General features: G+C 40.8%; 1 protein-coding gene across 1 annotated transcript in view; it reads right to left on the minus strand.

Moving 5' to 3' along the window:
• The window catches only part of FREM1 (FRAS1 related extracellular matrix 1), a 43344-nt gene that overhangs the window by 6874 nt on the left and 8509 nt on the right, over window positions 1-27961 (minus strand). The window contains exons 6-23 of the mRNA XM_010159908.1: window positions 27129-27237; window positions 25977-26108; window positions 23016-23360; window positions 22225-22367; window positions 21470-21666; window positions 20180-20270; window positions 18974-19141; window positions 18255-18463; window positions 17539-17632; window positions 16823-17075; window positions 15045-15242; window positions 13588-13773; window positions 12456-12652; window positions 11409-11637; window positions 9671-9815; window positions 6232-6373; window positions 4652-4847; window positions 3635-3899 (exon numbers count right to left, since the gene is read on the minus strand). Coding sequence (XP_010158210.1) covers window positions 3635-3899; window positions 4652-4847; window positions 6232-6373; window positions 9671-9815; window positions 11409-11637; window positions 12456-12652; window positions 13588-13773; window positions 15045-15242; window positions 16823-17075; window positions 17539-17632; window positions 18255-18463; window positions 18974-19141; window positions 20180-20270; window positions 21470-21666; window positions 22225-22367; window positions 23016-23360; window positions 25977-26108; window positions 27129-27237 — 3299 coding nt within the window. The remainder of the gene's footprint in view (window positions 1-3634; window positions 3900-4651; window positions 4848-6231; window positions 6374-9670; window positions 9816-11408; window positions 11638-12455; window positions 12653-13587; window positions 13774-15044; window positions 15243-16822; window positions 17076-17538; window positions 17633-18254; window positions 18464-18973; window positions 19142-20179; window positions 20271-21469; window positions 21667-22224; window positions 22368-23015; window positions 23361-25976; window positions 26109-27128; window positions 27238-27961) is intronic.

A 27961-nucleotide genomic window follows, 5' to 3' on the forward strand; every position in this document is an offset into this window, starting at 1 on the left:
GGAGAGCACATACCTATCAACTAGGTATGGGCACAAGTGACCGCATGTCCTGCAGAAATTTATTATCAAATTTAGTTGTGGATAAAAATAAAGAGAAAACCAAACTTTTAGCCTTCTCATTCAACCTAGAGTTCATTGTCAAGATTATTGCTTAAGCATTTTTTCTGAAAGCAGCTACACTGTGCATTGTCATGCCTGTAACAAAAACTTTAGATGTCTATATGACTCTAAAAATTGCTTTGAAAATGTCTTATTATCCTTCATGTCCCATCACCACACAGTACGTAAGTTACCTTTCCTTCTGTGGAAGTTGCTGTAGTGATACTGTACAGTACACATGAAAACATCTTGGAGAGTGGTTTTCACCCAGGTTTGTTCTGCCTGAGCCAGAACAGAGTCTGCTTTGCATAAAAGTTTGTGTGTGGTAGACTATTCACATTCCATGACCTTCCTTTTTCTCCCACCCTCCACTGTCCAGTGCTTTGAACGCACATCTGCGGTTGATTTTAAGTGGGACAGGATCATGCGATGGTGGTTTCAGACGACATGAGGTCCAGCCTAGCTGGCTGTTTTCCACCTCGCATGCTTCTAGCATACAAAAGTGAAGTGGGGACTGGTTGACCTTTCGATTATCTGCCTTCATTTGCTCTTTTGACTACAGACCTCAAAGAAGTATTTAAATAATTAGAGGGTCAGAACCTGGCCTATTGTTGCGTGTCTTGAATGTAAGTGACCTTCAGTAGTCATGGAGTAGCCTACTGTGTCACACAGACTGTCCATCTAAAACTCTTCATTGCCTTCACCAGTGCTGGATGATTAGGGCTTGATCAACTTGTAAGCTGGCAGTATGCCATGAAACAGATGGGAATGAGCATGGGCAGACCAGGGACTATATAGCAGTTAGAAATATGTTTACTGAGGATGGTGTTCCCAGCTGGGAACCTAGAGACATCTGTCTGCATTGACCTAGTGTTATTGTGCCAATGGTAGAAGGGTTGTGCTATTAGTAATCTAGCTGAAATCAAATACAGAACTAGAATAATGATGATAAATACTATGCTAAGGAAAAAAAAAAAAAAACCAATCCAGGCAAAACACTGTCAGTCAAGACCTTAACAATCTCTCAGGAATTCTGGAAGATGGCAATCGAAGTGAATTTCCTCTGGTCTTTTTGATGGCTGTAAAATAATTTGGATACTTTCTCAAAGTATATTTAAGTGAAAGACTTAGATAATCCAGTTCACGATACTGAAGATTTGTTCACGACAGACTTCTACAGAATACCAGATAGGAACAAACCTCCTGGTTGTATACATCAGACTGAAATTTACAATGCAAATGTCCTACTCCACTTGATTTCACAGGTGATGAAGCTGCCTGTCCAAGACATCCTTTTTCCTGCACTCTGGGACATTTTCGTTGTTTATTTCTGGTTTATGGCTGCTTCATCTTTCCTTAAGAATGGAGAACAGCCAATATTCTCCTCACTCTGATGAAATTTAGGGGACAACTCTCAGGCACAGTTAGGAGGACATGTTGCATGGTTTGATTTCACCATTACCAACGTTTCATGCTTTCTGCAGTTTGATGGCAACAGAGTTGGCTGTAGGACCTACCATCTGTCATGGCATTTAAAAGATAAAAATGGAATCATAAATAGTGCCAGCTCATTACAAAATCGAGTCAGCGTGTCAAAATGGAGGACATTAACATGTTCTTTTAGTATCCTGCTGCCAGCATCTGATGTCAGGTTGCTAATCACTTGAAGTCATCTGTCCAAACAAGCACTGCCAAATCTTTCTTCCAGGCCAGCAGCACCAAACAATACAGGCAAATTTATGTCTGAAGGAAGTACTTCAGTGGAAAGTAAAAATTTGATCAGTTAATCCCCCACACCCCATAATTACCCATATAATTAATGCAACCATTCCTTGTTTAAATAATAATAATATTCTGCCACAATATTTATATGTCTACACAAAACCAACTTATTTTCAAAATTATAACATCAAGGAACATCCATTATTGTGATTAAAATAGCTATTGAATATCAATATTTATTAAAGCATCATAACCTTACATTTATAAGGCTGACTTTTGAATTTGGTTCTTAGCCATTGGCCTAAGCAGAAGAAATGGGGTTTGTCCACATGCACAGTTTCCCTATAATTGTTCTGTCTGATTTCATTAGTGTGGTATAGAAGTCATACCAATGCAAGCCACTCCTACCCCGCCCAACCTAGTGCTGGCATGACTGCAACCTTACTTGGCTAAGCTAATTCTAGTTTTGGTGATAGTGCTTCTCAATCAAGAAAAATAAAGCCAGAGAATATTTGTTCACTTTTTCTGTTATCACTACAAGTCAATCAGACAAATCTAACTAGAATTTCTACCACACTTAATTTAGTGGAGGGGGGAGTTTAAAATGTTTCGGCCGAGGGAAGTCCCCAGATTACTGCTAGCTTAACTCTGGATGTCACAGGGAAGTTTATGTGATGTCTCAATGCACCATTTGCTTGACTTCCCTGCAAAAAGCTCTTAAACTGCATGATGCAGCATGTCCTTGAATCTTCATCATGCATCATGGAAAATGCCGTTCAGATCAGGAATCTATTCATAAGAGAGTGTAAAAAGGGGTCTTTTCTGAATTAAAATCCTTATGAGTTAATGCCTTCATTTTTCTTAGTCACAAATGAAAAAACAATAAGCTTTTATTTTTGTGTGGAACATTTAAATTTTACAAATTGTCCACAATCTGTCAAAAGTTGTTCCCAGAGGAAATTGCCAATGCTAGCAAGAACTCAGCATTCTTCCTTTAGAAACATTTTACTTATTTCTGAGCTTTTTTTTTTCTTGAAGGTTTTCTCTTTTACAAAACTGTCCCCAAGACTGAGCAGCAATACTTGTACTCTGTCTTTACCTGATGATAACTCTTTACATCATTCCATTCTATAGCCAAGGGAGTTTCATTTAAGAACAAAATAAGGAAATACTAGGAGTGCACCTAGTCTATGCTGGAGTAAAGGAAAGGTTCAGAACCAGGTGAAAGTAAACTTGAATATCACTAGGCTGCTGAACTGGAGCTATAGGTAAACAGCTTTACCCAAAAAAATCCAACAGTCTACATAAATTTCTGATATACTGTGATGTCGTAATAGATAAGTGGATTGGTTTTCAGTATGTTCAAGAGCTATTTATGGATTCAAAAATCCTGGAACTGAATGAATATGCTAAATAAGAATAGCCAAGAAAGCAGTTGTCTAATACCTGGACTTTTTACCAGTTTTACCACATCCTGCTGCAGTAGGAAACCAAAGAAAAATTCCACAAACTATTTTCTTTGTCCTTCTCCCCCACTTAAATCTTAACAGCTGTGTATGTTTGGGTCCAATAATAATACTGAATATCACTGAGTGAGTGAGTCTCGAGCTACAGTTTCAGTATCAATTAAAAAATGCCTTTATTGCCAAAGCAGTCACAACTATGTGTATTATAGTAGAAATTTCTTTGCTATATAAGTATTGCGAATTCCCACCTTCTTTTAATAATTTGTTTGTTTGTGCTGTGTTGTGCCTTTTTAAACACCCAAGAAATCCAGAAGGAAAAGTCTGGGGGGTGGGGTGTTATGCCTTACCTGAATGTATCTTCAGGAACTGCTGCCTTTGTGTTGTGAACATAGCAGACTATCTGTCTCGCAATATCCATTTGACTGAAGCTCGTAATGGGGAGGCCAGGATAGCTGACATACTCTATTTGTCCGTACTGGGGTGGGGAGGTTATCATGTAGAGGAGCTCCTCTGGCTTGTCAGTACCATCCAGTGCAAGGAGGATATCAGTTGTAATGTAGCCCCGATCCCCTTTTGGCATTCTAAGAGGTTTTATGAAAACAGCAATGTCTCCTGCAAGATAGACAAAACAGCACTAAAATAGTCATGTTGAATTATAAGTTGATCTCTTTTTTAGCCACATGCATGTCATCATCACCAGAAAAATCGTAAGACTGCCAAATTATAGTGAAATTCAGGCTGGAAGGGACTTCAGGATATCTGTAGTCCAACCTTCTGCTCAAAGCAGGATCAGCCGTAATATCAGCCATAACCAGTTGCTCAGGGCTTCATCCTATCGGGGCTTGAAAACTGCTAAGGATGAAGACAGCACAGCCTCTCTGAACCCTTGTTCCAATCTTAGCAGTGTCAGGTTAACTTGGTCTAATTTAGTTTTCAATAATAGGTGCAATAGAGGAAGAAAGGCTGTAAGACTAGAGCATAAACCTAGGAGAGACAGCTGTTCTTGAGCAGTGTTTTGCCTACCTTATTACATTCTTGCCATTTTTTGTGCTTTCATTTACCCAGACATAAAGCTAGTTTCAGAAGGATATTTTCAACTCTATTTGAAAAGTAACTGGGAGTCCTGGGAGGCAAGGCACAACACATTGCCTTAGATAGAGTCTTTTCAAATCCCAGCAACCTTTCTTCACCAGCAGGAACATCAGGGCTCCAGCCAGCAGTGAAATCCAAGCAAACAGACTTTCAGGATCTGCAGGAAGACTTGCTAAGGGCCCTACAGTGCTCAGGAAAGGATCAAGACATACTCAGATTATCTTTGTTTCAGAAATAGGCACTGTAAAATATCAAATCTGGCAAATCTTTACCCTTTTCCATGTCCTTGATAGTTATGTAGAAGTCCACAGCTGGGGATCTGTTGTACCCATCCCACAGATAAAAGGTGAAGCTGTCTTGGTTCTTGGATCCTATACCTCCTGTATGGACATATCTCATACGGTTCATATCCAGTTCTTCCTGAGTACACTTCATTCCAGTTTGGAGAGTCATCCAGCCTTGGCCTACCTAGAAAGAACAGACCTCCTTCATTAAACAGTTACTCTCCCATGCATCACTCAACACAAAGAAATTGTGTTTCTTTGCAGTTATAAAGGCTGTTGCTGGCAGCTACCTGGCTTCCCTTCTAAGCTATAGACTCTTTCCTCATAGTATGTTATGAAGGGCAGTAAATAGCTTGATTTGTCCCAAAGCAGCTGTAAGGCTGGAAGAGGTACATTGATCGTGAGTAAGATGGAGTAAATGGAGTTTAGCTACTTTTACTCCAGGAAGTACATTTCTCAATGAAACACCAACAAGATGAAAAGGAAATGGTTCCTGACCAGCTTATGTTTTCTATTTCTTAATTTCACAAAGCTGCTCTTTGTTCTATCCAAAACCATATCTACAGGGATATCAGAAATAAACCTATGGGGAACCTCGGAGAAGGACAGAAATGTACAGACCCAGTGGTCCTCTGATGGAAAAAAATGTGAATTGCCCAATAAAATTTCCTGCTTTTCTGAAGACAGCATAGTGTTCTATATTGGACTGATCTGTGGCTTTGACACCTAGCCTGCAACAACAGTGTCACTAGCTTTGGAGCGAAGGTTATCAGGGACAGAGAGCTCAAATACATGCAGGTACCCTATATGTTCAAAATGTTAGACTCCAGCCAGTAGCTTTCTGTGTGTGGGACACCCTTAATTCACAAGTTTTACGTGGTTCACAGATTATTGCAGAGATCCAGCATCAAAATAATTTACGGGCTCACAGGGTTTAGAAACTGACTTTTTTATATTATACATGCATGCAATTGAAGAGACTCTTTTGTTTTCTTTGTCCTTAAGGCTTGTCATTAGTCAATAAATGGTCATCTTTCCTTCCATTTCTTATCTTATTTTCTGCCTTTCCTTTTCCTAAATCCTTTCCATCTTCTCCCTTTTTTTTCCTTTCCTTCCCCCCATACTTTTTTTCCAACTTATGATTTGTTACTTGTTCTTTCACACACACCTCCATCCATTCTTTATGAATCCTGAAGTAACTGAAGTAATGGCTTCTCACCTTTTTTTGATCAAGGACTTCCCCTCCTCAACCCCTCCCATCTTTGACGCTTGTTTTTTCCCCTCCCTGGGCTGATTCTCCCAGCACCTCTCTCCATTGTCACCTCAGATGATCTGCCATGCTTCTCACCCTGCCCCTCTTCCTGTTGAGGATCTGATCTTCAGTGTCAAAGCCTCTGGGACAGCACCATTGTGTGGTTCATTGTGGTTCTTTCAACAATCAAACTGGCTACAGACATCTACTTCAAAACATGACAGGCATTTGGGAGAAAAGGAAGATGAACTTCATTCTACCCTAAAAGGAGAGTGTTCTTTGCATGCCTGCTTTTTGTTGAAGTACAAAGACTAACCTTGAGCTGAAGCTGCCCATTTTCTGGAATTCTTTCAAATAAGTAGTAAATTCTCTCCCTTGGGGTATCTTTATCTTCAGCTGACAGAACAGCACTAGAAATTATTCGAGTTTCACCCATGTTCACCTCTATATTGTTCTTCCTGTGAAAATTAAAAGTCATGTATTGATGCAATAAAAGAAAAGTAACCTTTCCAATATATAATTTCTCTGCCGGGAATATGGATTACTCAGATGCTGGCAGAAATGACAAGGGCTGAAAGAATGTAAGGAGGGTGCCTATTTCAGTTCAAAACAGGGAAAAAAAAAAAAAAGCAAACAGGGTACACAAGCTTCTCCTTACAATGGTGAAAAACAACAAAGCAGATACCTACAACAACTTGGGATTAACCCCCACCTGTCTTCTCTCCCTGGGCCTTATTCTGCTTACCTTCACACAATTTATAAGAGGACAATGTAAACAAATGGGCTGTATTATATGTTACTGCTACTATAGACCATAGCACTGCTCTAATGAACTAGTTGTTCATTAGAGAAAAGGCAGTCTCTCAAATTACTAGTCTGTCACTGCTCGCCTTGTTCTTTAAGAGACGCTACAAAGACCTAACTGTCTTCTTCTTTATGCTCCCCATTGCAGAATCTTCCTGGGTTCTTGATTCAGAGAAGTAGGTTAAGGCCACCTATTCTTTGGCAGAAATGGCCATCACTAGCCACAGATAAAATCTGAGGTAGCTCTAGGGAAAAAAATCCCACGTTGTTTGAAGTTAATGCAGAGTCTTACTCCAGGTTGATTCTCAGATCCTGTCTCTTCTGTTTCTGGTGTCAGCTAGTAAACATCCTCCAGTTTGCCTCTGCACAGCCAGCTTTAGCATTTTGCTGTTAGTTGTCTTACATTTTCGCAACGTAGCACCCAAACAGTATTATCAGACTGCACAGAAGTTTCAAGGAGGTTGGAGGGGATTCAGCATATTCAGTCACTCTGTGGATGGGACCTGCTCAAGCCAATCTACCCAGGGGCCATGGAACAGGTTGGATAAAGACAGACTCCTTAGGCATTTGGGCAGATACGCTCTGGATGGAAGCAACTGAGCATGTGCAAGCCATTATATTTCAAAGGCCAAATACAGATAGATTTTTAAAATAATTGCTAAAGACACATTCTTCATATAACAGACCTTTCCTTTGCCAAGCTGCAAGTGCCTGCTCCAAAGCAGAATGACGACTGAGATTTCCAAAGGGAAGTTGTCACAATTATTTAGTGATTTTGGAAAATACACTTACTATTCTCAGAAACAGTGGAAACTTCTTTTCCTTACATTTCATATTCAAACTGATGTGCATATGAGGCATAAAAATTTCATGTTTGGCAAAATGAGAAGCAAAGAAAATGGAGTTATATGACAAAATATATCAAGTCATATTAAAGACAGATCAAGCAACCTTAAGGATTTCTTCATACCAACAATAAACATGCTGGAACTATGCAAACAGAAAGACCAGGTATCTGACTCAATGACTGCATAAGCCAGGAAGAGAAGATTCAAACAAAAAAATAACTGATGATTAAAAACATTTAGCAGCACCTTGAATACTATCTATTCCCAACTATTTTTTCCTCCATGACAGTTAGTTGGTTAAGTCCTTCTATGACCCGTGTGTCTTATTTTGAGAAGAAGCTTCCAAGGGGAATATGAAAGAGCTTTACATTCCCCAAGGGCACTCCTTGCTACAGGACACAATCCAAGAGGTGACAGATTGAGTTTTTGGCAATCACTGTGAATAAGAGCTACTGTTTGCCAGCGAAAAACATCCCATCCCAGATTCTTCAGTCTGTTGACCATAGCAAATGAAGATGAGACCTGAAACTCCCTGGGGTGGAAAGGAGACTCCAGATCATAAGGTGGGAAAAAGCTTACAGGTATTGTCAAACATTTGCCTGTGAAACACTGCAGTGGCATAAGGGAACTCCTACCCCACAGTAAAGATATGGTGACTGAATGTGGGAGCTAAACCACTTCAGTGCCAAATTGAACATGCTTCCTTAAAGCACTCCTGCATAACCGCTAACAGCACGCTGCATCTCAGTGGAAGAGTTACAGGCAAGAAGCAGGAACTTTGTACAATGGAATAGCTATTTTGCAAGTAGATGGTTTGCTATGTGCTACTGTTCACCACAGGAATGGCAAATGGTGAGATCTAACATTGCCAGACAAGGCAGCAACAGTGTCTGAATCTAGCTGAGCAAGGCTAAACACATTTGGCTTCTTGCACTCCATCACCTTCCTTTAGAGAGAAAAGGTGGAACATGGCACATCAATCTTTACCATGTGAGGAAAAAATAGGCGATTGTCAGTAATAATAAGTACATTGTATGAATACATAAACTATACCCTTTATTCTAACTAGAAATGGACTTTCTCTTGTGTTTGCATTATGTGGTCCTCGATAATCTTTCAACTATAAAACTAACATTTGTTAATGCAGGGAGGTCTACATGGTAAACAAAACATTCAAAACTCTCTGCAATGGCAAATGTAGGTCTGATCTGAAAGCAGTCCAAATATCCTGAGGAATCAGAATCACTTCAGTGACAGCCTGATTAACAGGCTGTGATTCATTTCTGAAATGCAAACTTTAGAGGTTCGGAGTTATACCCCGAAAGCCTTCAGGCCCCCAGCTCCCCATCTGCCTGCCTGGGGCTGGAGAACAGCCAGGAAGATGGAGGCCTTGATGCTCTGTGGCAGGTCATCAGCTAAAAAATGGGGATCCCAAGGGATCATTAAAAAGTCCAGGAGGTTCAGCTCTCTCGCAGCCAGCTGCCTATCTGCAAAAGGTCTGCCAGACAATTTCTGACCATGCCTAATTCATTTATGACTCCTAGTGTTGAACTGTAAGGGGAGTTAGCATGTACCTTTGCAGAAGCTAGATTACGTCTGAGAAGTAGAGTTTCATAATAAGGAGAGTCATTAAGCTGAAAGGCTTTCCCCTGCAAGGCAAGGAGCCCTCCACAATCACCTTTGTGGATTTTCACTTGCCAAAATCCAGAGCTGCTTTCAGAGAGGTGTTTTAGACAGGCAGTTTCCCCAGGTAAGGGGAAAGCAAAGTGAATACCATGGTGGTCAGTGGGCAGGAGAGGTATGCAAAGATCACTGCTCTCTGGTAAACATCTTGAAATGAGTTCTGAAAGACAAAACAAGCACATTCCCCCCCTTTTTTCTCTATTCTTTTAATATTGAGTGACATTAAAGCGTGCCCTTCTTTAACTAAAAACTGTTTTTATTGAACAGGCTGATGGAGAACCAGATGGAAACATCTGTACTGACATTAGTCTGTGACTATGGCATTCTCTCCCCATCAGTCACTGTTCTGCTGTTTTGATCACTTTAGGATCGTTTTGTCTGAACTCATCCCTCTGTCAGAGACAGGAACATGTGGCTTACTTGCTCAGCACTGGTTTCTCATCATTAACTGGAATGACCTTTACTGAAATGGTTCTGAAGACTTCATGTTTCCCATCTGATAGCTGGATTTTAAAGCTGTCAGTGAGGTTTTCCGAATTGTCGTGCATGTACATCAGCTTCATTCCTACACAGGGGGCAGGGGAGTGGGGGAGAGGAGGGAGAAAAAGAAGAGAGGGAGAGAGAGAGACAAATAGAAAGAACAAATAAATACGAGTCCTGCAAAATCTCTCACATCATTTCACTGCTTCCATCATGCCGCTTCCATCTCCCCTCCTCATATGCCCTGGTCACAGCAAGTTTGTTTCAGCTACCAGAAGATGAGCTTGGCAAACCACTGCTGTTCATTAATCTGACAACATACTGTTGACTCAAAGACACCAGCCTGACCTGAATAAGGAGTGACTCCCTTCACAAAAGGGTCTCTGTTGGGCTGAAAAAGGCACATTTCTTCTCCTTTCCTCATTCCCACTTATTTTAACATGGAAAGGATGACACTATCAGGCAACACTTTTCTGTGCCTTAAACAATCCTCAGGGAGCTTTAAACAAGCCTTGACGAGGACATCTGGCCTCGTGGCTATGACTAGAAGACAACGAGATCTGGGCTGGGAGTGCCTCTGTCACTATTGTGAACAAGAAAAGACGAAAGCCAAGCAATTGGAAGAGAGTGAAAACCAGGACCTGGGAAGGATGAGAAATTTTGGGTGGAGACATGATATTTCTGAAGGTTCATATTAACCAGGCAGAGACAATAAAAATCTTTCTCTGGGTTTTGAGGGCTGAACTGCAAACTAAATAGGAAGATTGAATTCATGTCCCTCTTCATATTGATAGATCCCATATTTCACTAAATGGCCACAGTCTGGAAGAATTCACCATATTCATGGCATTGTCAAATACACTTTCTGATGACAAGTACCCTTTGCTGCTTCAAAGCAGGTTAACTGATCATGCCAAGCTATAAACACCCAGTTCATACCTTTATCATTAGGTATATGAAGGTATGGTGAAGGTATATATTGCAGCCATTCAATATGTGATGGAGGCTTATAGGAAAGTGGCCTGTAGTGACAGGACAGGGGGCAAGGGTTTTAAACTGAAAGATGGTAGGTTTAGATTGGGCATAAAGAAAAAATGTTTTACAGTAAGGGTGGTGAAGCACTGGAACAGGTTGCCCAGAGAAGCTGTGGATGCCCCATCCCTGGATGTCTTCAAGGCCAGGCTGGATGAGGCTTTGAGCAACCTGGTCTAGTGGAAGGTGTCCCTGCCCACGGCAGGGGGGTTGGAACTAGATTGTTCTTAAAGGTCTCTTCCAACCAAACTGTTCTATGATTCTGTGATCATTTAGAGCAGTATTTTACACCATGATCAGTTAATGTGTTTTTAAATTAGTCTCTGCCTCCATTCTAGGTGCTGTCAAACATTTTGAAATCTGTTTGCTGATATGTCACAATATTCTCTTTATCTTTTCAGGGCAGATGGCCTCCCTAGTCATATTACTACCCCTTCTGACATGTAGGCCTCTCAGGGTAATTTTATTGGCAGTTCTTAAAATTGGAAGACAACATTTGCATTAAATAGGTTACCTTCTATTTCTAAACATTGTCTTAGAAATGCACGTAAGGCAAGTGAATAAATAAGTGTTGAACGTTTCTTACTGTGGCACCTTGCTCCATTAAAGGAAGGAAAGAGCAATGTCAGAAGAATGCTGCACCTACCGTTCTTCAGTAGCTCCATGGAAAACTCATGAACAAGCAACCCATGGCTGTGGTGGTCATGGTTAATTAACTCTTTATAGTGTAGAATACTATTGCCATGAACTCCATTAATAAGGAACCCATACGAGGGCCTCTGCACAACCCCAAATACCAAATGGTCTTGGGGCACATCCAGGTCAACGGCATTGATAACAGAGAGATCCAACTCTTTCATCTCCCCCTCTTGAACCTGAACATGAGAGAAAAAAGTGTCCAATTCTTTTACACAAAAGGAAATTACAGAATTTTGGCACAGTTTCCCTATTTAAAGTATTTTTGTGTGTGAACATACATCTTTGTTTCCTCCATCCCTTTACTAGTAGCTTTTGATCCAGCTACTGATTTCAACTAGTTTAAGAGACATAGAGTAGTAAATGGTTACAGTGATGAAAAGGGAAAGTGAGATAAGAAGTTTGTATGTGCTCCAATTGTTGAAAAGCTCTTAGGTAAATAAACTTCAAAGTAAGTGCTAGGGAATGTACAGAGGAGAAAGCCTTTAAATATATAGATATATAGAAAAATATGTATGCATTAAAATGTATACACTGCACTTTTTACTTTACAGTAAGATAAGCTTATACTGCCCTACCATGGTGGTTACAGAATTATTATTTATATTAAAAGCAGTCTTCAGAGAGGGGAGAGGCTATACCAGGAACATAAAAATCTCTACAAAACCTTGTAAAAGCTCTTAAGAAACCAAAAGAAGCATAAAGAACCTTCTAGATGACTTATTTGTTTAAAGCTTTGAGCCTTCTTTTTGTTTTTACTTAACTATAAGTTACCAAACAGAGCTGTGTACAGCTCCAGTCCCACAGAAGCTCTGTCATACAGGTTTACATGGGATTTAACTGGGCTGTTTCCTTAACTGGGCTGTTTCCTGAACTACATAATGTAAGGGAAAGATGAAGAGGAACAAATGTCAGAACAATGTTCTTATTTATATTAAAGAGTGTTTTCTGGAATAAAATAATTCTATGATGACAGGCATTTTGATGCTTTCCTTACGGTAATATTCCTTGCTATGAATTCTGGGACTTCATCATTGGTTGGTTTGATCAGCACGAAAAATGGAGTCTCTGCTGAGCGATGCAGCCCATCAGTGACATAAAGTACAAAGTGGTCTGCTGTTGGCTCCATTCGCATGTGCCTGGCTTGTACATAGTTTATAGTCAGGGCTTTCAGGTGCTTCAGCTGAAATGAAGCTAGAGATTTTAAAGAGATGATGAGTTAGCACAATCTTTTCCCACCTTTTGGTCTTACTTATCATTAAAAAAAAAATAATTAAGTCCTGTCTTTCTTCAAAGAACAAATAACATGGATTTTGTGAGTTCTCAGTCGATTTTTGGCTGAGTTACACTGCACATGTTACCGCAGGACACATGCCTTTCCCCTGAAACAAAAACGCATCCTTCTGCTTCTTAAGGGACTATGCTACTTCATTCTTCTCGGTTCAGTCTGTACAACTGACCCTAAATAACAAAACCCAAACAACAGGTAAGAAAAGGTGAGGTCTAAGTAGTTGCATTGATATTTGATTTACAGGCCAGGAAAATGGGGACCAAAAGACTCAACAATTCTCGGTGTCCAGCTGGAGACACTGGTAAAAGCTGGAAGCATTACAGAGCGTGTTGTTCTGCTGAGGGTGAAACTGCCTGACAGGGTCTGAAGGTAGACAAGGGAAGAGACCCAAGTCAACCATTGTCACTATCACTTTTTTAGCTTTGCCTTGCAAACAAATATGGGACCCAGGCTTTTCAAATTCTCAGCTACAGCATTTAATCGACAGAATTATAGGTGAAGGGAAGTGCGGGAGCATTGCATGGGAGAATGACGGGGGAGGCAGAGCGAGCAGATTAATGTCCGATATCACCACTTCTAATAGATTGCAGCTGGAGTACATAAAGCAAGGATTGGCTTGTTTACTTCAACTGCCAACTCTTCACATTTGCAAAGCTGCAGTCTCCCTTTGAACTCTTCACACAGAGTCCCACTGCTCTTCATTTGCCAGCACCTGCCTTTCTCAATAAGCCCATATTAACCCACACACCTGCAGCTGCTTCACCAGATTCCACCGCGCGGCCCCCCGCACGCCCTCCGTATTTCATCTACTTGATTACCACATGTCATTATGACTTACCTGTACTTATACCAACGTTGCTCTTCTCAAACCCGGGAGAAGGCAGTACATTTTCAATGTAACCAAACTGGGGAGGAGAAACCAAGACAAACTCTAAGTCATCTGCAGTGCTGTCAGGGTCAGTGGCAAGCAAATGGTTGGTGGTAAGGGCTGCCGAGCCACCCTCCTCCACCACAAACCTTGCACCTGCACACAAACAATATGATAAGTGTTATTGCTTATTTAGCTCATTTTACCATTGTTTTTGTCAACCAGAATGGAAATAACAGCTAAGGGGGACAAGACAACAAGTACGGAGTTACTGAGGGATTTTTGGTTTAGGCTGTTTTTCTCTGCTTACACCTTCGGCTCCACCTTTGCCATCATGTAAGCAGAGAGCAAGGGGATCATGAAATGATTTTACTGGTTAGTTATTAGGTATGGTTTATGTGCTGCTCAGAATCAGTTGTTACCTCTGTTTGTCAGAGCATTAATTACATGAGAGCTGTTACGAATTGCTCATAATGAACAATTTTTCATGCATCACTGCCTAATTTCCCTGCTGGGAAAATGCTTCATTTCCAGAACATTACTTGGGTGAGAGCCTGCAAATTACAAAACTACTCATACATATGCTTAAATATTCTTTGAGATATATAACATGTACTTGAGGCTTACAAAAAAATGACAGTGAAAAAACAAGTATACAGAAAGCATACCTTTAATATGTATACTACTGCCCTCATCCAAAGCTCAGGAAGTCAAAGGGCATTTTACACTATGGATTGTTGTTGGACTAAATGTATATTATTAACACTCTCTCCTTTTAATCTGAGTATTTTTGATCCCAAAGAAAACTAGTGAAAATGTGCTTTCGTATCTGTTAATTTGATCTGTTACACATACCATCTAGATTTCTCTTTATTCACTAACAGAATTAAGTATAGATAATAAAAGATTGTCTACCATCATATAAGGGCCAGAGTCTGAATTTCTGTTGTATACATTGCATGCAGAGGTAGCTATATATCTGTGGTTTGGGTTTGTTTGGTTGTGAGATTTTTTTTTTTTTTGCATTGTATAAACCTGACACTTCTCTGGACCTAATTTCAGTTCAGGGTTGAGATATTGGTCACTCTTACTCAGACATAGCTGACATATACAGTAGTGGACATGTATGGATGGAGGGGAGCAGATCTGAGCACTTTATTCTCTAACCACATGATTTAAACATGCAGCTGAAGCGCCAAAGCAGTTACTCTTACTGCTAATTCAGTGGCTGCAGCGAACAAGCAAAAGGAAAAAAAAATATTCTGAAATTTCTGAACCAAAACGTTTGCATGCTGGTCTCAGCAGACTCTTTCTGATGCTAAAAGCCAACCAAACAAAAAAGCAACCAAAAAAAACCCCCTGAGCATTTAGCCATTACAGTACCACATAGCCCACATCATAATGCTATAGCGAGAGGAAGCTTTCACCAGTTGCAATTGATGGGGGCTGGTTGTCCACTGGAAGTACAGTGATGTTAAGGTCATATACTGGAAATGGATTGTGAAGTGGAACTGGAGGAGGAAGAGGTCTATCGTAACAACAGTCTTTCACATCCGGACCAGCCTCAGCGTCAGAGACGATGAAGGTTAAGGTCTCAATGGAAGGAGCCAGGCCAATCTCCCCACCTGGAAAAAATATTGCAGTTCAGAAAAAATGTTTCACCAAAACTTCATGAAGAATAATTTTGTGTGCTGCAAGGACAACCTGCAGTATTCAAAGGCAGAAGAAAAAAACAACAGCAAAATTACCAGAATTCTCAGTTCTGGCTGGTGGGGGTGCTGTTTGGTTAGGGATTTGCTTTGTGGTTTGTAATTAATTTTAACAAGCTTACTTCTGCTCTAGAGTAAAGCAGTGTAGAAAAACATATAACTAAGATAGCATTGCTAATAATTATAATACTATTGTTGCAATGTTATAGTGTCGTATTGTAACTGTAGTAAAATTGCTAATAGTCCTCAGGAGTCTGTTCCTTATGCAGTTATATGCAATATGTACATCTGTGCAGAAAGAAGGTTTTTTCTGCATTTTTTCTCGAAGGATGTAGGAAAAGAAGCATCCATGGCTGAGTGTATTCCAGTTCCCAACACTTCTCGCAGGCTGTGTCTTGCATTGCTGCAAGACGCTACTAGTAAGCTGCCTGCAAGGAAAGGCAGTGACTCTGCCATCTCATGCAATATCTACTGGCAGCACATTTCATGTGTAGAAATTTGGGAATGAAAAACACAGGCATTGCACCTTTGAAGGTCAGCTTCTGCACTTCATTGCCTCTGCAAGACACTGACATTTAAATAATATTCCTCGTAACTTTAGGATGCTGAAGAAAATTTGTTATGGATGACCATAATCAAGTACTTCCTTCTCTAATACCAGCTGTTCATTTCAGACAGCGCCAAGCCTGAAAATATCATGTATATTCTCCATGCTAGCACAAAATTACAGACTAATTATACAGAAAACCAGAGCCTTTGGAAAAAGAAAAGAAGACTAAAGCTGTCATCAGAGACATAGAAAAGAGAACCCCTTTAATGCTAATGCAAGTACAAAATTAAGTAGGAAAGGGGGTTAACAAGTTCTTGGTTTCTGTGAGTGGGGTTTTTAAAGTATTTTTTGGATGTTAAAGATAAAACAAAAAAATAACTTTTTTTTAGCATTATGGTTCTCTTGAGGAAAATCTTAACGTCATTTATCTTGTGGTACAGAGAGACTATAAACTGTACAAAAGAGCATATCCATCTAGATTGGAGAGGCAAAAAAGAAGTACCTCAGGTTGTTAGCAGTTTTCTATTAAAACTCAGCATCTTCATTTACAACATTACATTATCTAAACATGACTATGGGAAAAGGTTGAAGCATATTTTAACTTCATGAACCATATAAAAAGACTCTCTTTTGTACCTAATTTAATAGCAATTTTGCCAAAAAAGCCCAAGATATTTTATCAGCAGCAGCAAAGGAGATCCTCTAGCATTATGATGCTTTTATGTACTTGCTCTAATACAATTTTCAGTTCAAACAGGGATTTGGAGAACACATTAAAATATTTGGTAGATGTGTATCATCAGCCTTCTCTTGAAGCCAGCTTACTTTTTTCCGTACTCACAACGCACGTGGGTTTCTGCAAAGATTATATGGATTCAGTTCAAGATTTTCTGCCAAAAAACTCTCTAACCACCTTCCCTTCTAACTCTGTCCTTAACACACTTACTAGTGTGCTTATATGTGACTAAACCGGAGATGACATCAGCTTGGGAGAAACGATCCACAGCAATACCAGCCTTCCGCACTACCCCATGGTAAGGCTGGCCCACCAGCATGAACATCAGTTTCATGTCATCACTGTCTGCATCCGTGGCATAAATGTACTCTGAGGAGAGGACCACTTCTTCACCCTCCAGGCAGTGGAGCATGGAAGCGAGGCCCGTACGCATAACAGGTGGCTCGTCATTCACAGGCAGCACCTAATCAGAAAAATAGTTTAAGATCGTTTATTTTTCATTTCAGTGGAAGCCTGTTGTTTTAATACATTGCTTTCCAGCCCAGACCATCAGCACAGTGCCAGTATCAAAGTGCACTGAGCTCTATGAACAAAGCGAAACCAGCTTAATTAGGATTACTCTTAAAATTTGAAGACAAAAGTAAACAAAACTAGATAATTATAGCTTGAGAAAGGAAACTCACTCCCCATGTAGTACAAAGAGAATAATTCCAGACAGAAGAACCCGAGCTAGAGCTAGCACAAATGACTTTAAGATTGTACAAGCCAAATCTCCTCTCAAATTTGCCACCTGAAAGCTAGGGTTGAATGGGAGCCTACCAAGTCCATTTTCTTCCCATTTCCGAGGGAATGCAAAGATTTTCAGAAGTCATGCTTTGCTTTCTTCTACACAGGTAATTGCTCTCAGAAATATGCAATACACTGACCTTGACCTGCAGGATGAACTCTACGAAGTGGATGCCATCTGTAGCTGTAAAGAGGACATCATCACTAAGGGTCTCAGAGCCATCATGCCGGTACCTGTGAAACAGACGAAAAAAGAGCTACACAGATTTCACACAGACAAAGGAGCTGTGCTTTCTGGTCATGTCAGTCAATGTGGATCCCACCCAGTATAAAAAGCCAATCCCTGTGCAAGAGTGTCCACCTAAGACTGCTGGTTCTGGATCAGAGTGTCTTCAGAGGGCTTGTGGGGTCTCCTACAAGAATAAAAACCCCAAGATAAATCAGACATCAACTGGGAAAATGGTTTCACTGTCATCTATATTCTAGCTACTTGTGAAGTGTCTACCAAACATGTATGTCCTCAGTGTGGTAGGTGCCCTCTTTGACTTCTTTTGATGGAAGCCGAGTCAGGGAGCTCTAATTCTACGTGTGTGTAGAAAGTCAAGTCTTGTTCTTGCTACAAACATAGCAGCAAAATTTTCATCTCTAGGTTAATCAGTGTTACTACAAGTTTTCTTGTAAACCAACCAAGTTTAATAAACACACAACTTCCTTAGAAGTAAAAGTCTGGCAACCGTTGCCTTCCTCACAGGAACTGCAAAGCTGGATACAGAATTTGCCTTTTCATCTGCATGGGACTGTGCTTTATAAAGAAACCTATCCACATCAGAAATAATAAGACAGCCACTCTTCTAACCTGACTGCCAGAGTATGCAGGTCCCCACAGGAAAGCCTGTCACCTTCATTCATGGGAATGCCATCCAGCTCCACCACCCCATGCTGGGGCTGTCTCTGCAGGAGGAGGAAGAGGTGGTCCCGTTTTGTGTCCATGTCAGAGATGAGAATGTGTCCCTCTGTGACAGGGCTCAGGCCACCCTCTTCCACTCTCAAATGGCTCGCGAAAACCTGCATGGAGGATAAATGCTGAACTTTTCTGCTGCATCTCCAACCTAACAGGATGATTTCAGTTTCTCTGAGTGTGTGACACCTTAAAGCCAAAATGCTAAACGCTGTACTCTTTTCTGCTGTGTTGGAAAAAACTAAGGAATATACTAATAGCAGACCCTAATACATGCAGCCCACTCCTGATCCTATTCACCGAGGGTCCTGGCCTTCATGGCCAACAGGCAACACAAAGAGAGAAGTTTTGCTAACTAGGATGTGGCATTTGTATTTTTGTACAGCCACTCAGACAGTGAAGGTAGCCATCAGCTTGTTAGCACAAAAGATCACCTTGCACACTCACCGGACTTCACCTTCTACTTCAGTCCCAATGCAGGCTACGTGTGAGACACTGAAACCCTGATTCCATGGAAGGTTTATTTTTTATTTCAGTCAGATCAGGACATCTCTCTGCATTTCTGTTTCTAGAAGCCTTTTCCAAGTCCTTCCCTCTTGCCTTCACCACCACCCTACCTCTGGGGCTTGATTGTCCACAGGAAGAATTGTAATGTTGAAGCAGATTCCGTACAAAGTGCCACCATGCTGATTGCTGACAGAAAAAATAAACTGGACTTGCTGAGGTTCAGGCCCAATGTCCTGCAGTGGCGGCATGTAGGCCACTTTCATGTAGTTCACAGCATGCTGCAAAAAGAGAAGGGGTGCATGTCAGAAGAGATAATGGGAGTAGCCATAATTCAGGGCATTAGGGACTTTTCTCATCCCCTGATTAGACAAAATCCAAACTGTCAAAGTTAATTCCAGAAACTTTTCATGTACTCTAGCTACTGGCAATACCCGGATTAAATGCGTCTTTAGCTACAGATAGGCACGTACAGGTTCAGACACTCAAAACCGTAGCAAAATATACGGTCACGGTTCATAAGTGATAACAGAGGCAGTGGCCTTACTTTCTTGATGGAGCCCTTTGAGAATGCTGATCCCAGGGCCTTTTCTAACTCTGTCTTTAAAACAAATAGTGCACCAAAGCGCAGCTTTTAATGTAATATCTCCCATAGCAGCTGAATCTGCCCTCAACCAGTATGAATAAGCTGCACACCCTGCCTCCCCAGGTGAGGGTAGGACAGTGAAAGAGGCTGCAATAACCACCAAAATCTCGGAACCATACACCAATATTAGGCACATGACTAAGGATTTTGTAGGCTCAGAACTCTCACCATGGTATGGCAATGATCACCATTATGCAACCTTAACCATACAGCAGGATATAAACCAGGGCACTTCACTAAGGCATCTGTCAAACTACAGAAGCATGAAAACTGAACAACAAAACCCTGAAAAATACGTGTTCCAGCCTGTACCGTACCTATCGATGGAGACACTGAGAAGAAGCAGGAAACTGCCAAGGCCTCATTTCCACATCTTGTATATTTTTGTTCCTCATTAACATGATGCTGGAGCCAAATTCAGCCTACCCTAAGCAACCAGCCCCTGCTGGTTTCAGGAGGAAGTTGTGTTTATATACTGCAGAACTGAAGCATGATGAAAATTTGTTTTAAAAGGTGGAATTCAATTAGCAAAGTTTTGAGCCTCGTAAACAGAAGTTATGACAGTAAGGCTCCTCATTTTTCACCTCTTTTTTTGCTGTTAGAAAGAAGGCGTATACTTGTAACTTTCAAAAATTGTTTAGAACTGGTTATGGTATCAGGTAACATAACAAACCTGAGTAAATGATTGCAGCGCAAGAGCAGCAGGATCCTTGACCAGCTTGGGAATGGTGTCCACCATAAACAGCTTCCCAGCATCTGAGTGGCTGTACAAAAATATATATGCCGCATTCCCGTTAGCAATACTGAAGAGCAGGAAAACAATCACATAGCTCAACATTGCATTTCAAATTAACTTCCCCCTTCCAACTGCATTAAAAAGATAAACATTTTTCTTTCTTCTGTGTTTGTTATTCATTTAAACATTATCACAGGAAACTGACCACAAGAAATATTTTCAGGATGGCCATGAAAAAACATTAACTACCTTATAAACAAGCTCTGGGCTTGCTACAAGTGTGTCTCTGCACACCCCAGATACCATTTACACCACCTGCAAGTCTAGTCCACCACATTCGTACTACACACCTGCATTTATCTTTACATACAAAAGCAAATTATTTCTCATTTTCATGCATCTTATAAACTTTTGAAATGCAACAGTTTCCAGCAAGCCGGGTTTCCAACAGTAGTAACCAGAGAACTGGATCACTATGTGGCTATTTGACTGAATAGGGAACAGCCTAAACGTCCTTCTCCTGATATGCGTACTGATCCTCTGTTTCATGAGATCAAAACTGAAAGTGTTGATCTTCAGCTTAAGCCATACAATGGCTGGATTTACCAAATTGTTGCTGATGCTGTCATGAATTCACCAAATGGTGAAACAGCATCAGTGACACGTAAACTACTACTACACCCATTCACCCCATACCCCTGACTCCCCAGTAACCTATTCTGCTCCACAGGTTTCTTGTCCAGGACCAAGAGTCCTTCACAGTGGTAACAATACATATCCTAGAAAAAACTGTAGCACGTCATCTCAGTCTGAGGCAGGCCCAGGTCAGCCCCACTCTAGCAGTTAGGAGAGGTGCTGTGACTTGTGCTCAGGGTGGTAGAGGATGCCACAGGCCAGTGTAAAATACAAGTCCAGCAAAATGAAATAAAAATATTTCAAATGCTTTTCTCCTTCTCATTAATTGTTAAACTATTGGTTGTTTTTTGGGTTTTTTTTGGGGGGTAGTGTTTGGGGTTTTTTTTAATTACTCTATGTATTATTCTGTTGCTTTCAGCCCTAGCTCACCCTTAATCATCAACAGGAGAGCTGCACCCTGCTATTACCACCTGCACTTTAAGCAAACAGATGAAGAACCTGAGACACAAGCATACTACTGCCAATGAGACTACTCCTCTTAGAGGGGTCGTTGCCCTGTCCCAGCTGAAAGGTATGGCAGGTCACACCTACCCATGTGTGCAAGAGAAAAATGGAGAAGTGGTTATGGTGTATGTGAGCTCCCTGTCTTGCTCTTCCACATCTACGAAGTGGAGATGTTTCTTTGTTAGATGAGCAATCTCAGTCTCTTTGACAACCAGGTGACGGGTCACTCCTGGGGCTTCTCTGGGTAGCTGGTCATCCACTGGGATAATGTGCACCATCATCACCTGAAATCAGGAAGACAGTAAAATCAGCAGCCATTCCTCTCAGTAAGAGAGTGTCCAAGCATCTGCTTACAAATGTGCACACACAGAAGTGGATCACTGGAATATGAGATATGGGATGTGTCTGTCATACCATATCATGAACACACAAGTAATGGAGATAGACAACAGTTAAATGCAAAACCTATGAATCTTAGTGGTTTCCCTTTAAATTAAAAGCAAGTGTGTTGGGCTCCTGAGTGAAATTAATAGTCTCTTCTCAACTGACTTTCAAGGAGGCTGTTTATTTTGTTTTTATTGTCTCTAAATCTAATTTGTTTTCAACATTTCAGTTTACGCTGTAGGAAAAAGTCTTTGCAATGGACTTGTCACTTTGCTGCCAGGCAGAGAGAATTACCCCGTGGAAAGCAAGAACAAGAGCTAGTGCTGAAGAACATTATTTGTGGTGATGACTGGCAGAAAAGATCTATACTAGTTTGATTTGGAAGCCTGTCAGAAGTAAGATCATCAGCCAGTTGAAGGAAAATGATGGACTTCGCCAAAGACGCTTCAGTTTCATACCTGTGGCTCTGAGAGATTGGGAGGGTCGTGGCTATCACACAGCACAAACTCAAGAGAATCTTCAAATACTTCTCCTCCCAAATGATGATAATAAATTATTCCACTAAATAGATCTTTCTGAAGAAAACTGCTGACAGAATACCCTGTTGAATGGAAGAATATATCTTCTATCAAACAGTGCGTTATTTTAATAATTCATAAAAATCATCTATTAGCTGTGCAAGTAACTGGTGAAGCATAATGTCCTCTTTCTCACCCTAACTCGGGTGACCCCTTTGAAATGTTATCTCAGTGTCTTCCACATTTCCTGAAGATTATCAACTTCTTTCCTATGTCACTTTGAGGTCATTCAAAAAATGAAGCAACACAGCAAAGAGGCCTAAAGGCCTGTTTGGAGGACAAAAGAGAATTTACAGGACTAGCAGTCCCTGCAGTCTAACACAGGAATTTCTGAGTTCTTTTAAATGGAGAGTTTTCTTTTAGCATCATTAGCACCATCTAATAGCTTTGAACCTGCAGATAAAATAACTCTTGACTAGCCTAACGTTGTTGGAGGAGAAAAGTGCAGTAGGAAAATAGACACAAAATGGAAGAATTATCAGATAAATTGTGTTCACAGGTGTAGTTATCCTCATGCAGAGACCAACATTAATTAATGATACGGATTTACGCTATAATGAAAGAAGTCCAAATTTGCCATGATGTGTCCTGAGCCAAAATAAGTTGTGTAATTGTAGTATTTAATGTAGTTAATAAGGAGGGGTCAAAGAAGAGTGGATGTGTTTCATTACCGATCAAGTTTGGTCCTGGTTTCTTCATGATTTCTCCAGCCTGTGGTGGCTTGGTAATATTGAATAATATGTAATCATCACTGGAATCCAAGTCAGAAGCGTGAAGCATGGAGCCCTGAATCAGGATTGTCTGTCCCTCATGAACTTCAATGACCACATTGCTGATAAGAAATGGAGGGCTGTCATCTTTAGGGAGGATATTGATTGGAAACTTGTGGCGAATACTGTGGGGGCCATCAAAAATCCTAAATACCACAAAGTCCTTGGTAGAATCACTGTCGTCATGATGGTAGTGAACAACTCCAGCCTGAATGTCAGAGACTGTGAACACAAATCCTTTCCCTCCTGTGGAAACAGTGGAAGAAAACACATCAAAACCGTGCAGTTCAGCCCAAAGGAGAATCCTTCTGCCAACATGAATGTTATGAAGGGAGAGAGGAGGAGAATGCATTTCTAATTAGAAAAATCAAACATCACTTACTGGAAACAAGTTTGCAGAAATTGGAACAGTTAATAAGAATGCAGAATTTGCAACTGTGGTAGCAGAGAAAATCCTCCAAATGTTCACTGCACTAAAGATAATGGGAGATTCAAGGATTTTTAGCTTCAACTATTTCCACTTAATTTCAACCTCTACTTTCTTATCAGAACATTTTACATGTATTTTAAGCATCAGAGAGAATATGCTTTATAATTGCAGCTCAGCAATTCATTGCAAGTAAAAAGATAACGCATGTGGGTCTTGTTTTTTCTGCATGTTGAGGTTGCTGTCTATAATAAGACCATTTTACACCTCTGCCTCGCTAGACATGTTATGCACACAGACAATATTCAGGCAGGTTAAGTTTCAGGAACTAAAGCTGATGCTGGAAGGGATGGTCTTCAAGGAAAATACTTTTTTGCCCTGCATGCTGTGTAACATTAGCAGAGACACCCACCCACTCCTTTTGCTCCTTACTTGAAGAGAATTGTGGGCAAACTTTAGGATGGAAGAATAACCACCTCACCACCAAACAAAAGCCTGTTAAAGGTGACAGAAGGCAGGGAACAGCACCATACATACCTCTTTCTTTCAGGGCTTTCCTTTAGTTCTAGGACTGTCATTACCAAACCCAACAGAAATACATTAGAAACTGGGTTGACACTGTTCCCTGCAGTTGATCGGAATGCCTCCACTGATTCAATGGGACTATTTGCCATCACCATTAGAGTTATGGTACAGTTGGAGGACTAACCCCAAGCTTGCCTTTAAAGTTTGGACATCAATTAGTTCTTGCTAGACAAAAAAAAGGCAATTGCCAAAAATGGTGGTGACAGTTTCCTTTGCATGTGCCTATGTAGACACATAAAAGAGAATAAGTTGTGGTCACTGGGTAAGAAATATCCACCCCTGGGTGGCCCATGGAAGGCTGAGAAATCCCGGGAGGCTGCAAGTAAGGATGGGTCTGCTGCCACAAGTTGGGCTGTAGGCCATGCATGCTTCTGCAGGCACAGCTGGTCTGCTGGTCAGCAGCCCGCCCTACACCCACCTGTTGGCTGGATGCACAGCCCCCCCTCCAACAGCATTTCTGGGGCTGAGCCCACCTAACACTGCTGACACCAGAGTTTCTGTCTGTAGCATTACTGGAGAATGTATTGAAGACGCTGAACGCCCTGGCAGTAGTTTCCTGAGATGAAACATCTTTCTGAATAGTTCCTGTTTCCACTAAATTCCAAACCTTCCACTTTTATCTAAATACTTGTTCTATGTCTCTAAGCTATGCATTTTACATGAATACATTTAGAATCATAGAATCACAGAATGGTTTGGGTTGGAAGGGACCTTAAAGACCATCTAGTTCCACCCCCCCTGCCATGGGCAGGTACTCCTTCCATTAGACCAGGTTGCTCAAAGCCTCATCCAGCCTGGCCTTGGACACTTCCAGGGATGGGGCATCCACAACATAAGCTATCAAAAAATCCATCATTGACATAGGCAGCCTCTTTCGACCCTGCCAATGGCAGGGTGGTATTTGTTACCTAACCATTTTTCCAAAGAGAGCAGTACTGTGTTGACGCATGAGATTACAAAGCAAAATTAGCAATATTGACAATGCAGAAGGCTAACAAATTAGAAGTCTAATATAATTGCCACTTTTTGAAATAAACCTTAAAGCTGACAGTAAATAACAACCACATCCAAATGTCTGTATTTGCCAACAAAGCAAAATTGCTCCTCATTCTTAGTATCTTCAAGCAAAAATGTAAGATGTGAAAATATAGTGACTGTATTTCGTTTAAGTCTTGCAAGCTCAATGAAAGCATAGCTAATTTCTTTAAAATTTCAACTTCAGGATGTGAACGTCCATTAAGAAAGTACAAGTTTAAAGAGTGACTGTTTCAATACTCCTGTTTTAAGCCCTGTGTCTAGTGAGGTTGCAGCAGGGGAGGCCAGTCCGCAGCAGGAGCAGAGCTCGCCGCCCAGCCTGTTGGCATTTCTCTTGTGGCAGTGGCAGCCCACTGTCTCTCAGGGAGGCACCCATCCTCATTTAGCTTTGGTGAGACAGGGCAGCAGCAGGGCCTGCTGCACTTTGTCACTAGCTGCATTAGCTCTCTTGGGCTGAGCTCACCTCCAGTGAACCAATTTCATTTCCAGATGAAAGTGGTGTGTAGGTGAAATACCAGACCTTCAAAAGTGTCTTCTGTTTAAGGACGTTGACAACACAAACACACTATTTGCAAAAATGCCTAAGCTATGCAACTCACTTTCTTCATGAGCTTGTGATTTTTTTAATTTCTTACTGTGCATCCAGGTATTGCCTTCCATACCTTCATTTCCTTGTAAATCTCTCTCTTGTGCTGGCAGCCTTCAGCAGGGGTGACATATGACAGGTTCTATCAATGTCTTGTTGACTGTCACGTTACTGTCACCAGTTGTCACTAGAGAAGATGTTTCCAGGCCCTTAGGTTGAAATGATTTACCTCTCACTGTGAGCCGCCCATGTTGTAAGCCGTCAACTGTGACCAAGCGAACATTTTGGATGTCATCATTGTCTACAATTTGGAAGTGTTGCCATGTGATCGGTCGGGATTGCCCCTCCAGGAGGCTGAGGCCTGCAAAAGAGCAGAGCGTTATTTCGCCAAAACGCCTGTGACATCCAAGACTGTCAGCGTTTCCCGAATAAAGGAACCTTCCTATAAAGGCTTTTGCAGTCAGGAAAAGAAGTCTGTGTAATTCTGTTTACATACCTACCTGTGACAGCCTAAAAGTTTGATAACAATTTTTATTCTTACATATGTCCCTTAGTCAACAGTCTTTAAGGATTTTTTTTTTTTTTTTTTTGAGGGAGAAATAAGTATTCTGGTTCCAAATGATCTAATAGACTAGCTAGGCACATTTCAGGGCATTTGCACAAACTGGAATGTTACATTTGCAATCCCACAATGTCTGAAACCAGGCACTCAGCTTCCTTAGTGAGCCTGTGTTTAAAAATGTGTATTGATTTTTACTCAGCACCTTCCCTTTTCTACTGCTCTTTCTCTGGTGTTAACTTCAAGGCTCGTTTGATCTTATACCTTTGCCATTTGATGATTAAATATCAATGTACATTTCACTCGAGATGGGAGATCCTGTCCTCTCTCCAGTGCAGGCATTATAATTCTGTTTGAATTAGCCTTAACCCTGTAAGGTTTCTAGGCTTCAAATGGCTGGTGGTGTATCATGCCCTCTTTTTCTAGTTGTTCATTTTCGCAGACTTCCACTTTAAACAGTACCATCAAACCTTGCTCTTTCCCACACACTATCCTACTACTCCTATTCCATCATATATTTATCTTTACTATTTATACTCTTTTATGTCCAGTTTGTTCTCAAAGAAAATGCCGTATACAGAAATCCTGATTTTCCTGTAACTTTTTTATTTATTTTTCATTCCATTTGAAACTTAAGATTTTTTCAAGGTGTTGTAAGAAATTCCCCCCAAAATGGATAAAGGGAAAAAATAGATTCACACTCCTTCAGTTTAATGATCCTTAAACTCCGTGTGTAAATCTGAATTTTAGAGCTTTATCAAATGTCTGTGTAAAAGCATTATAAATGCTGTAGCAAAACAAGCTGGGGAAAAGAGATCTCACCTGTATTCCATGAAACCCGGGGAGCATTTGTATCTGTTGTTCTGATAGAAAGATGCACAGTGATTGGTGAACTCCTTTCAAAGTAGAAGTCATGAACCTCAAACTCCACCTGTTGTGAAAACAGTCAAACTGTTCATTGAAAACAAAAAGAGCCTGACAACCAGCTATATGCCAAAATGCGTATCGTGTGTTCTTACCTGAGAGATCTTAAAGTATTATGATAATATGTTGGCAAATGAAACTTGATCCAGCTTCTAAAAACTGATTTTGAGTTTCTGCACTGAATTAAGTATGAGGCTTCTGTGCTCTTCACAGTGAATGCTGGGAAAGTTAGTTAGCAATGTGTGCAAATTAATGGGAAAGGTAAGCGTTTTCACTGTTGTTTAGGGTAAGTAATTAACTCATCTACTAACACACACCTTTATATTCATAACAAGAGGGTAAAGGAATGTTTCCCACCCTTTTAACATATGTAGGACTAAAAAAAATATGGAAGAAATGTTGTGGACTGTCATAGGGGGGATAAAAACCAAACTCTTGTCAAATTCTTGAACCTGTGATCAAAATGCTGCAAGCAGAACAAAGAGGAGGCACTTAAAGAGCAGGTGGTTTGTTAGGAAGACTGATCCTCATACTAGGGAAACAGAAAGAAAGGAAGTTTCCTTGACAGCAAAGGTTAAAAAAAGACAAGCCATCAGCTTGTCATCTTTAAAAAAAGACAGCCATCAGCTGCCAAAGTTTGTGTTACTGTTCCGCTGCCATGCAGTCCACCCTTTCCCCAGCTTACCTTGCTGCGATTTTTGGTATCTTCAGTTTCATTACTTTAGTAACAA

The sequence above is a fragment of the Eurypyga helias genome, unplaced genomic scaffold, assembly GCF_000690775.1.
Source record: "Eurypyga helias isolate BGI_N326 unplaced genomic scaffold, ASM69077v1 scaffold40319, whole genome shotgun sequence".
Lineage (NCBI taxonomy): Eukaryota > Metazoa > Chordata > Aves > Eurypygiformes > Eurypygidae > Eurypyga > Eurypyga helias.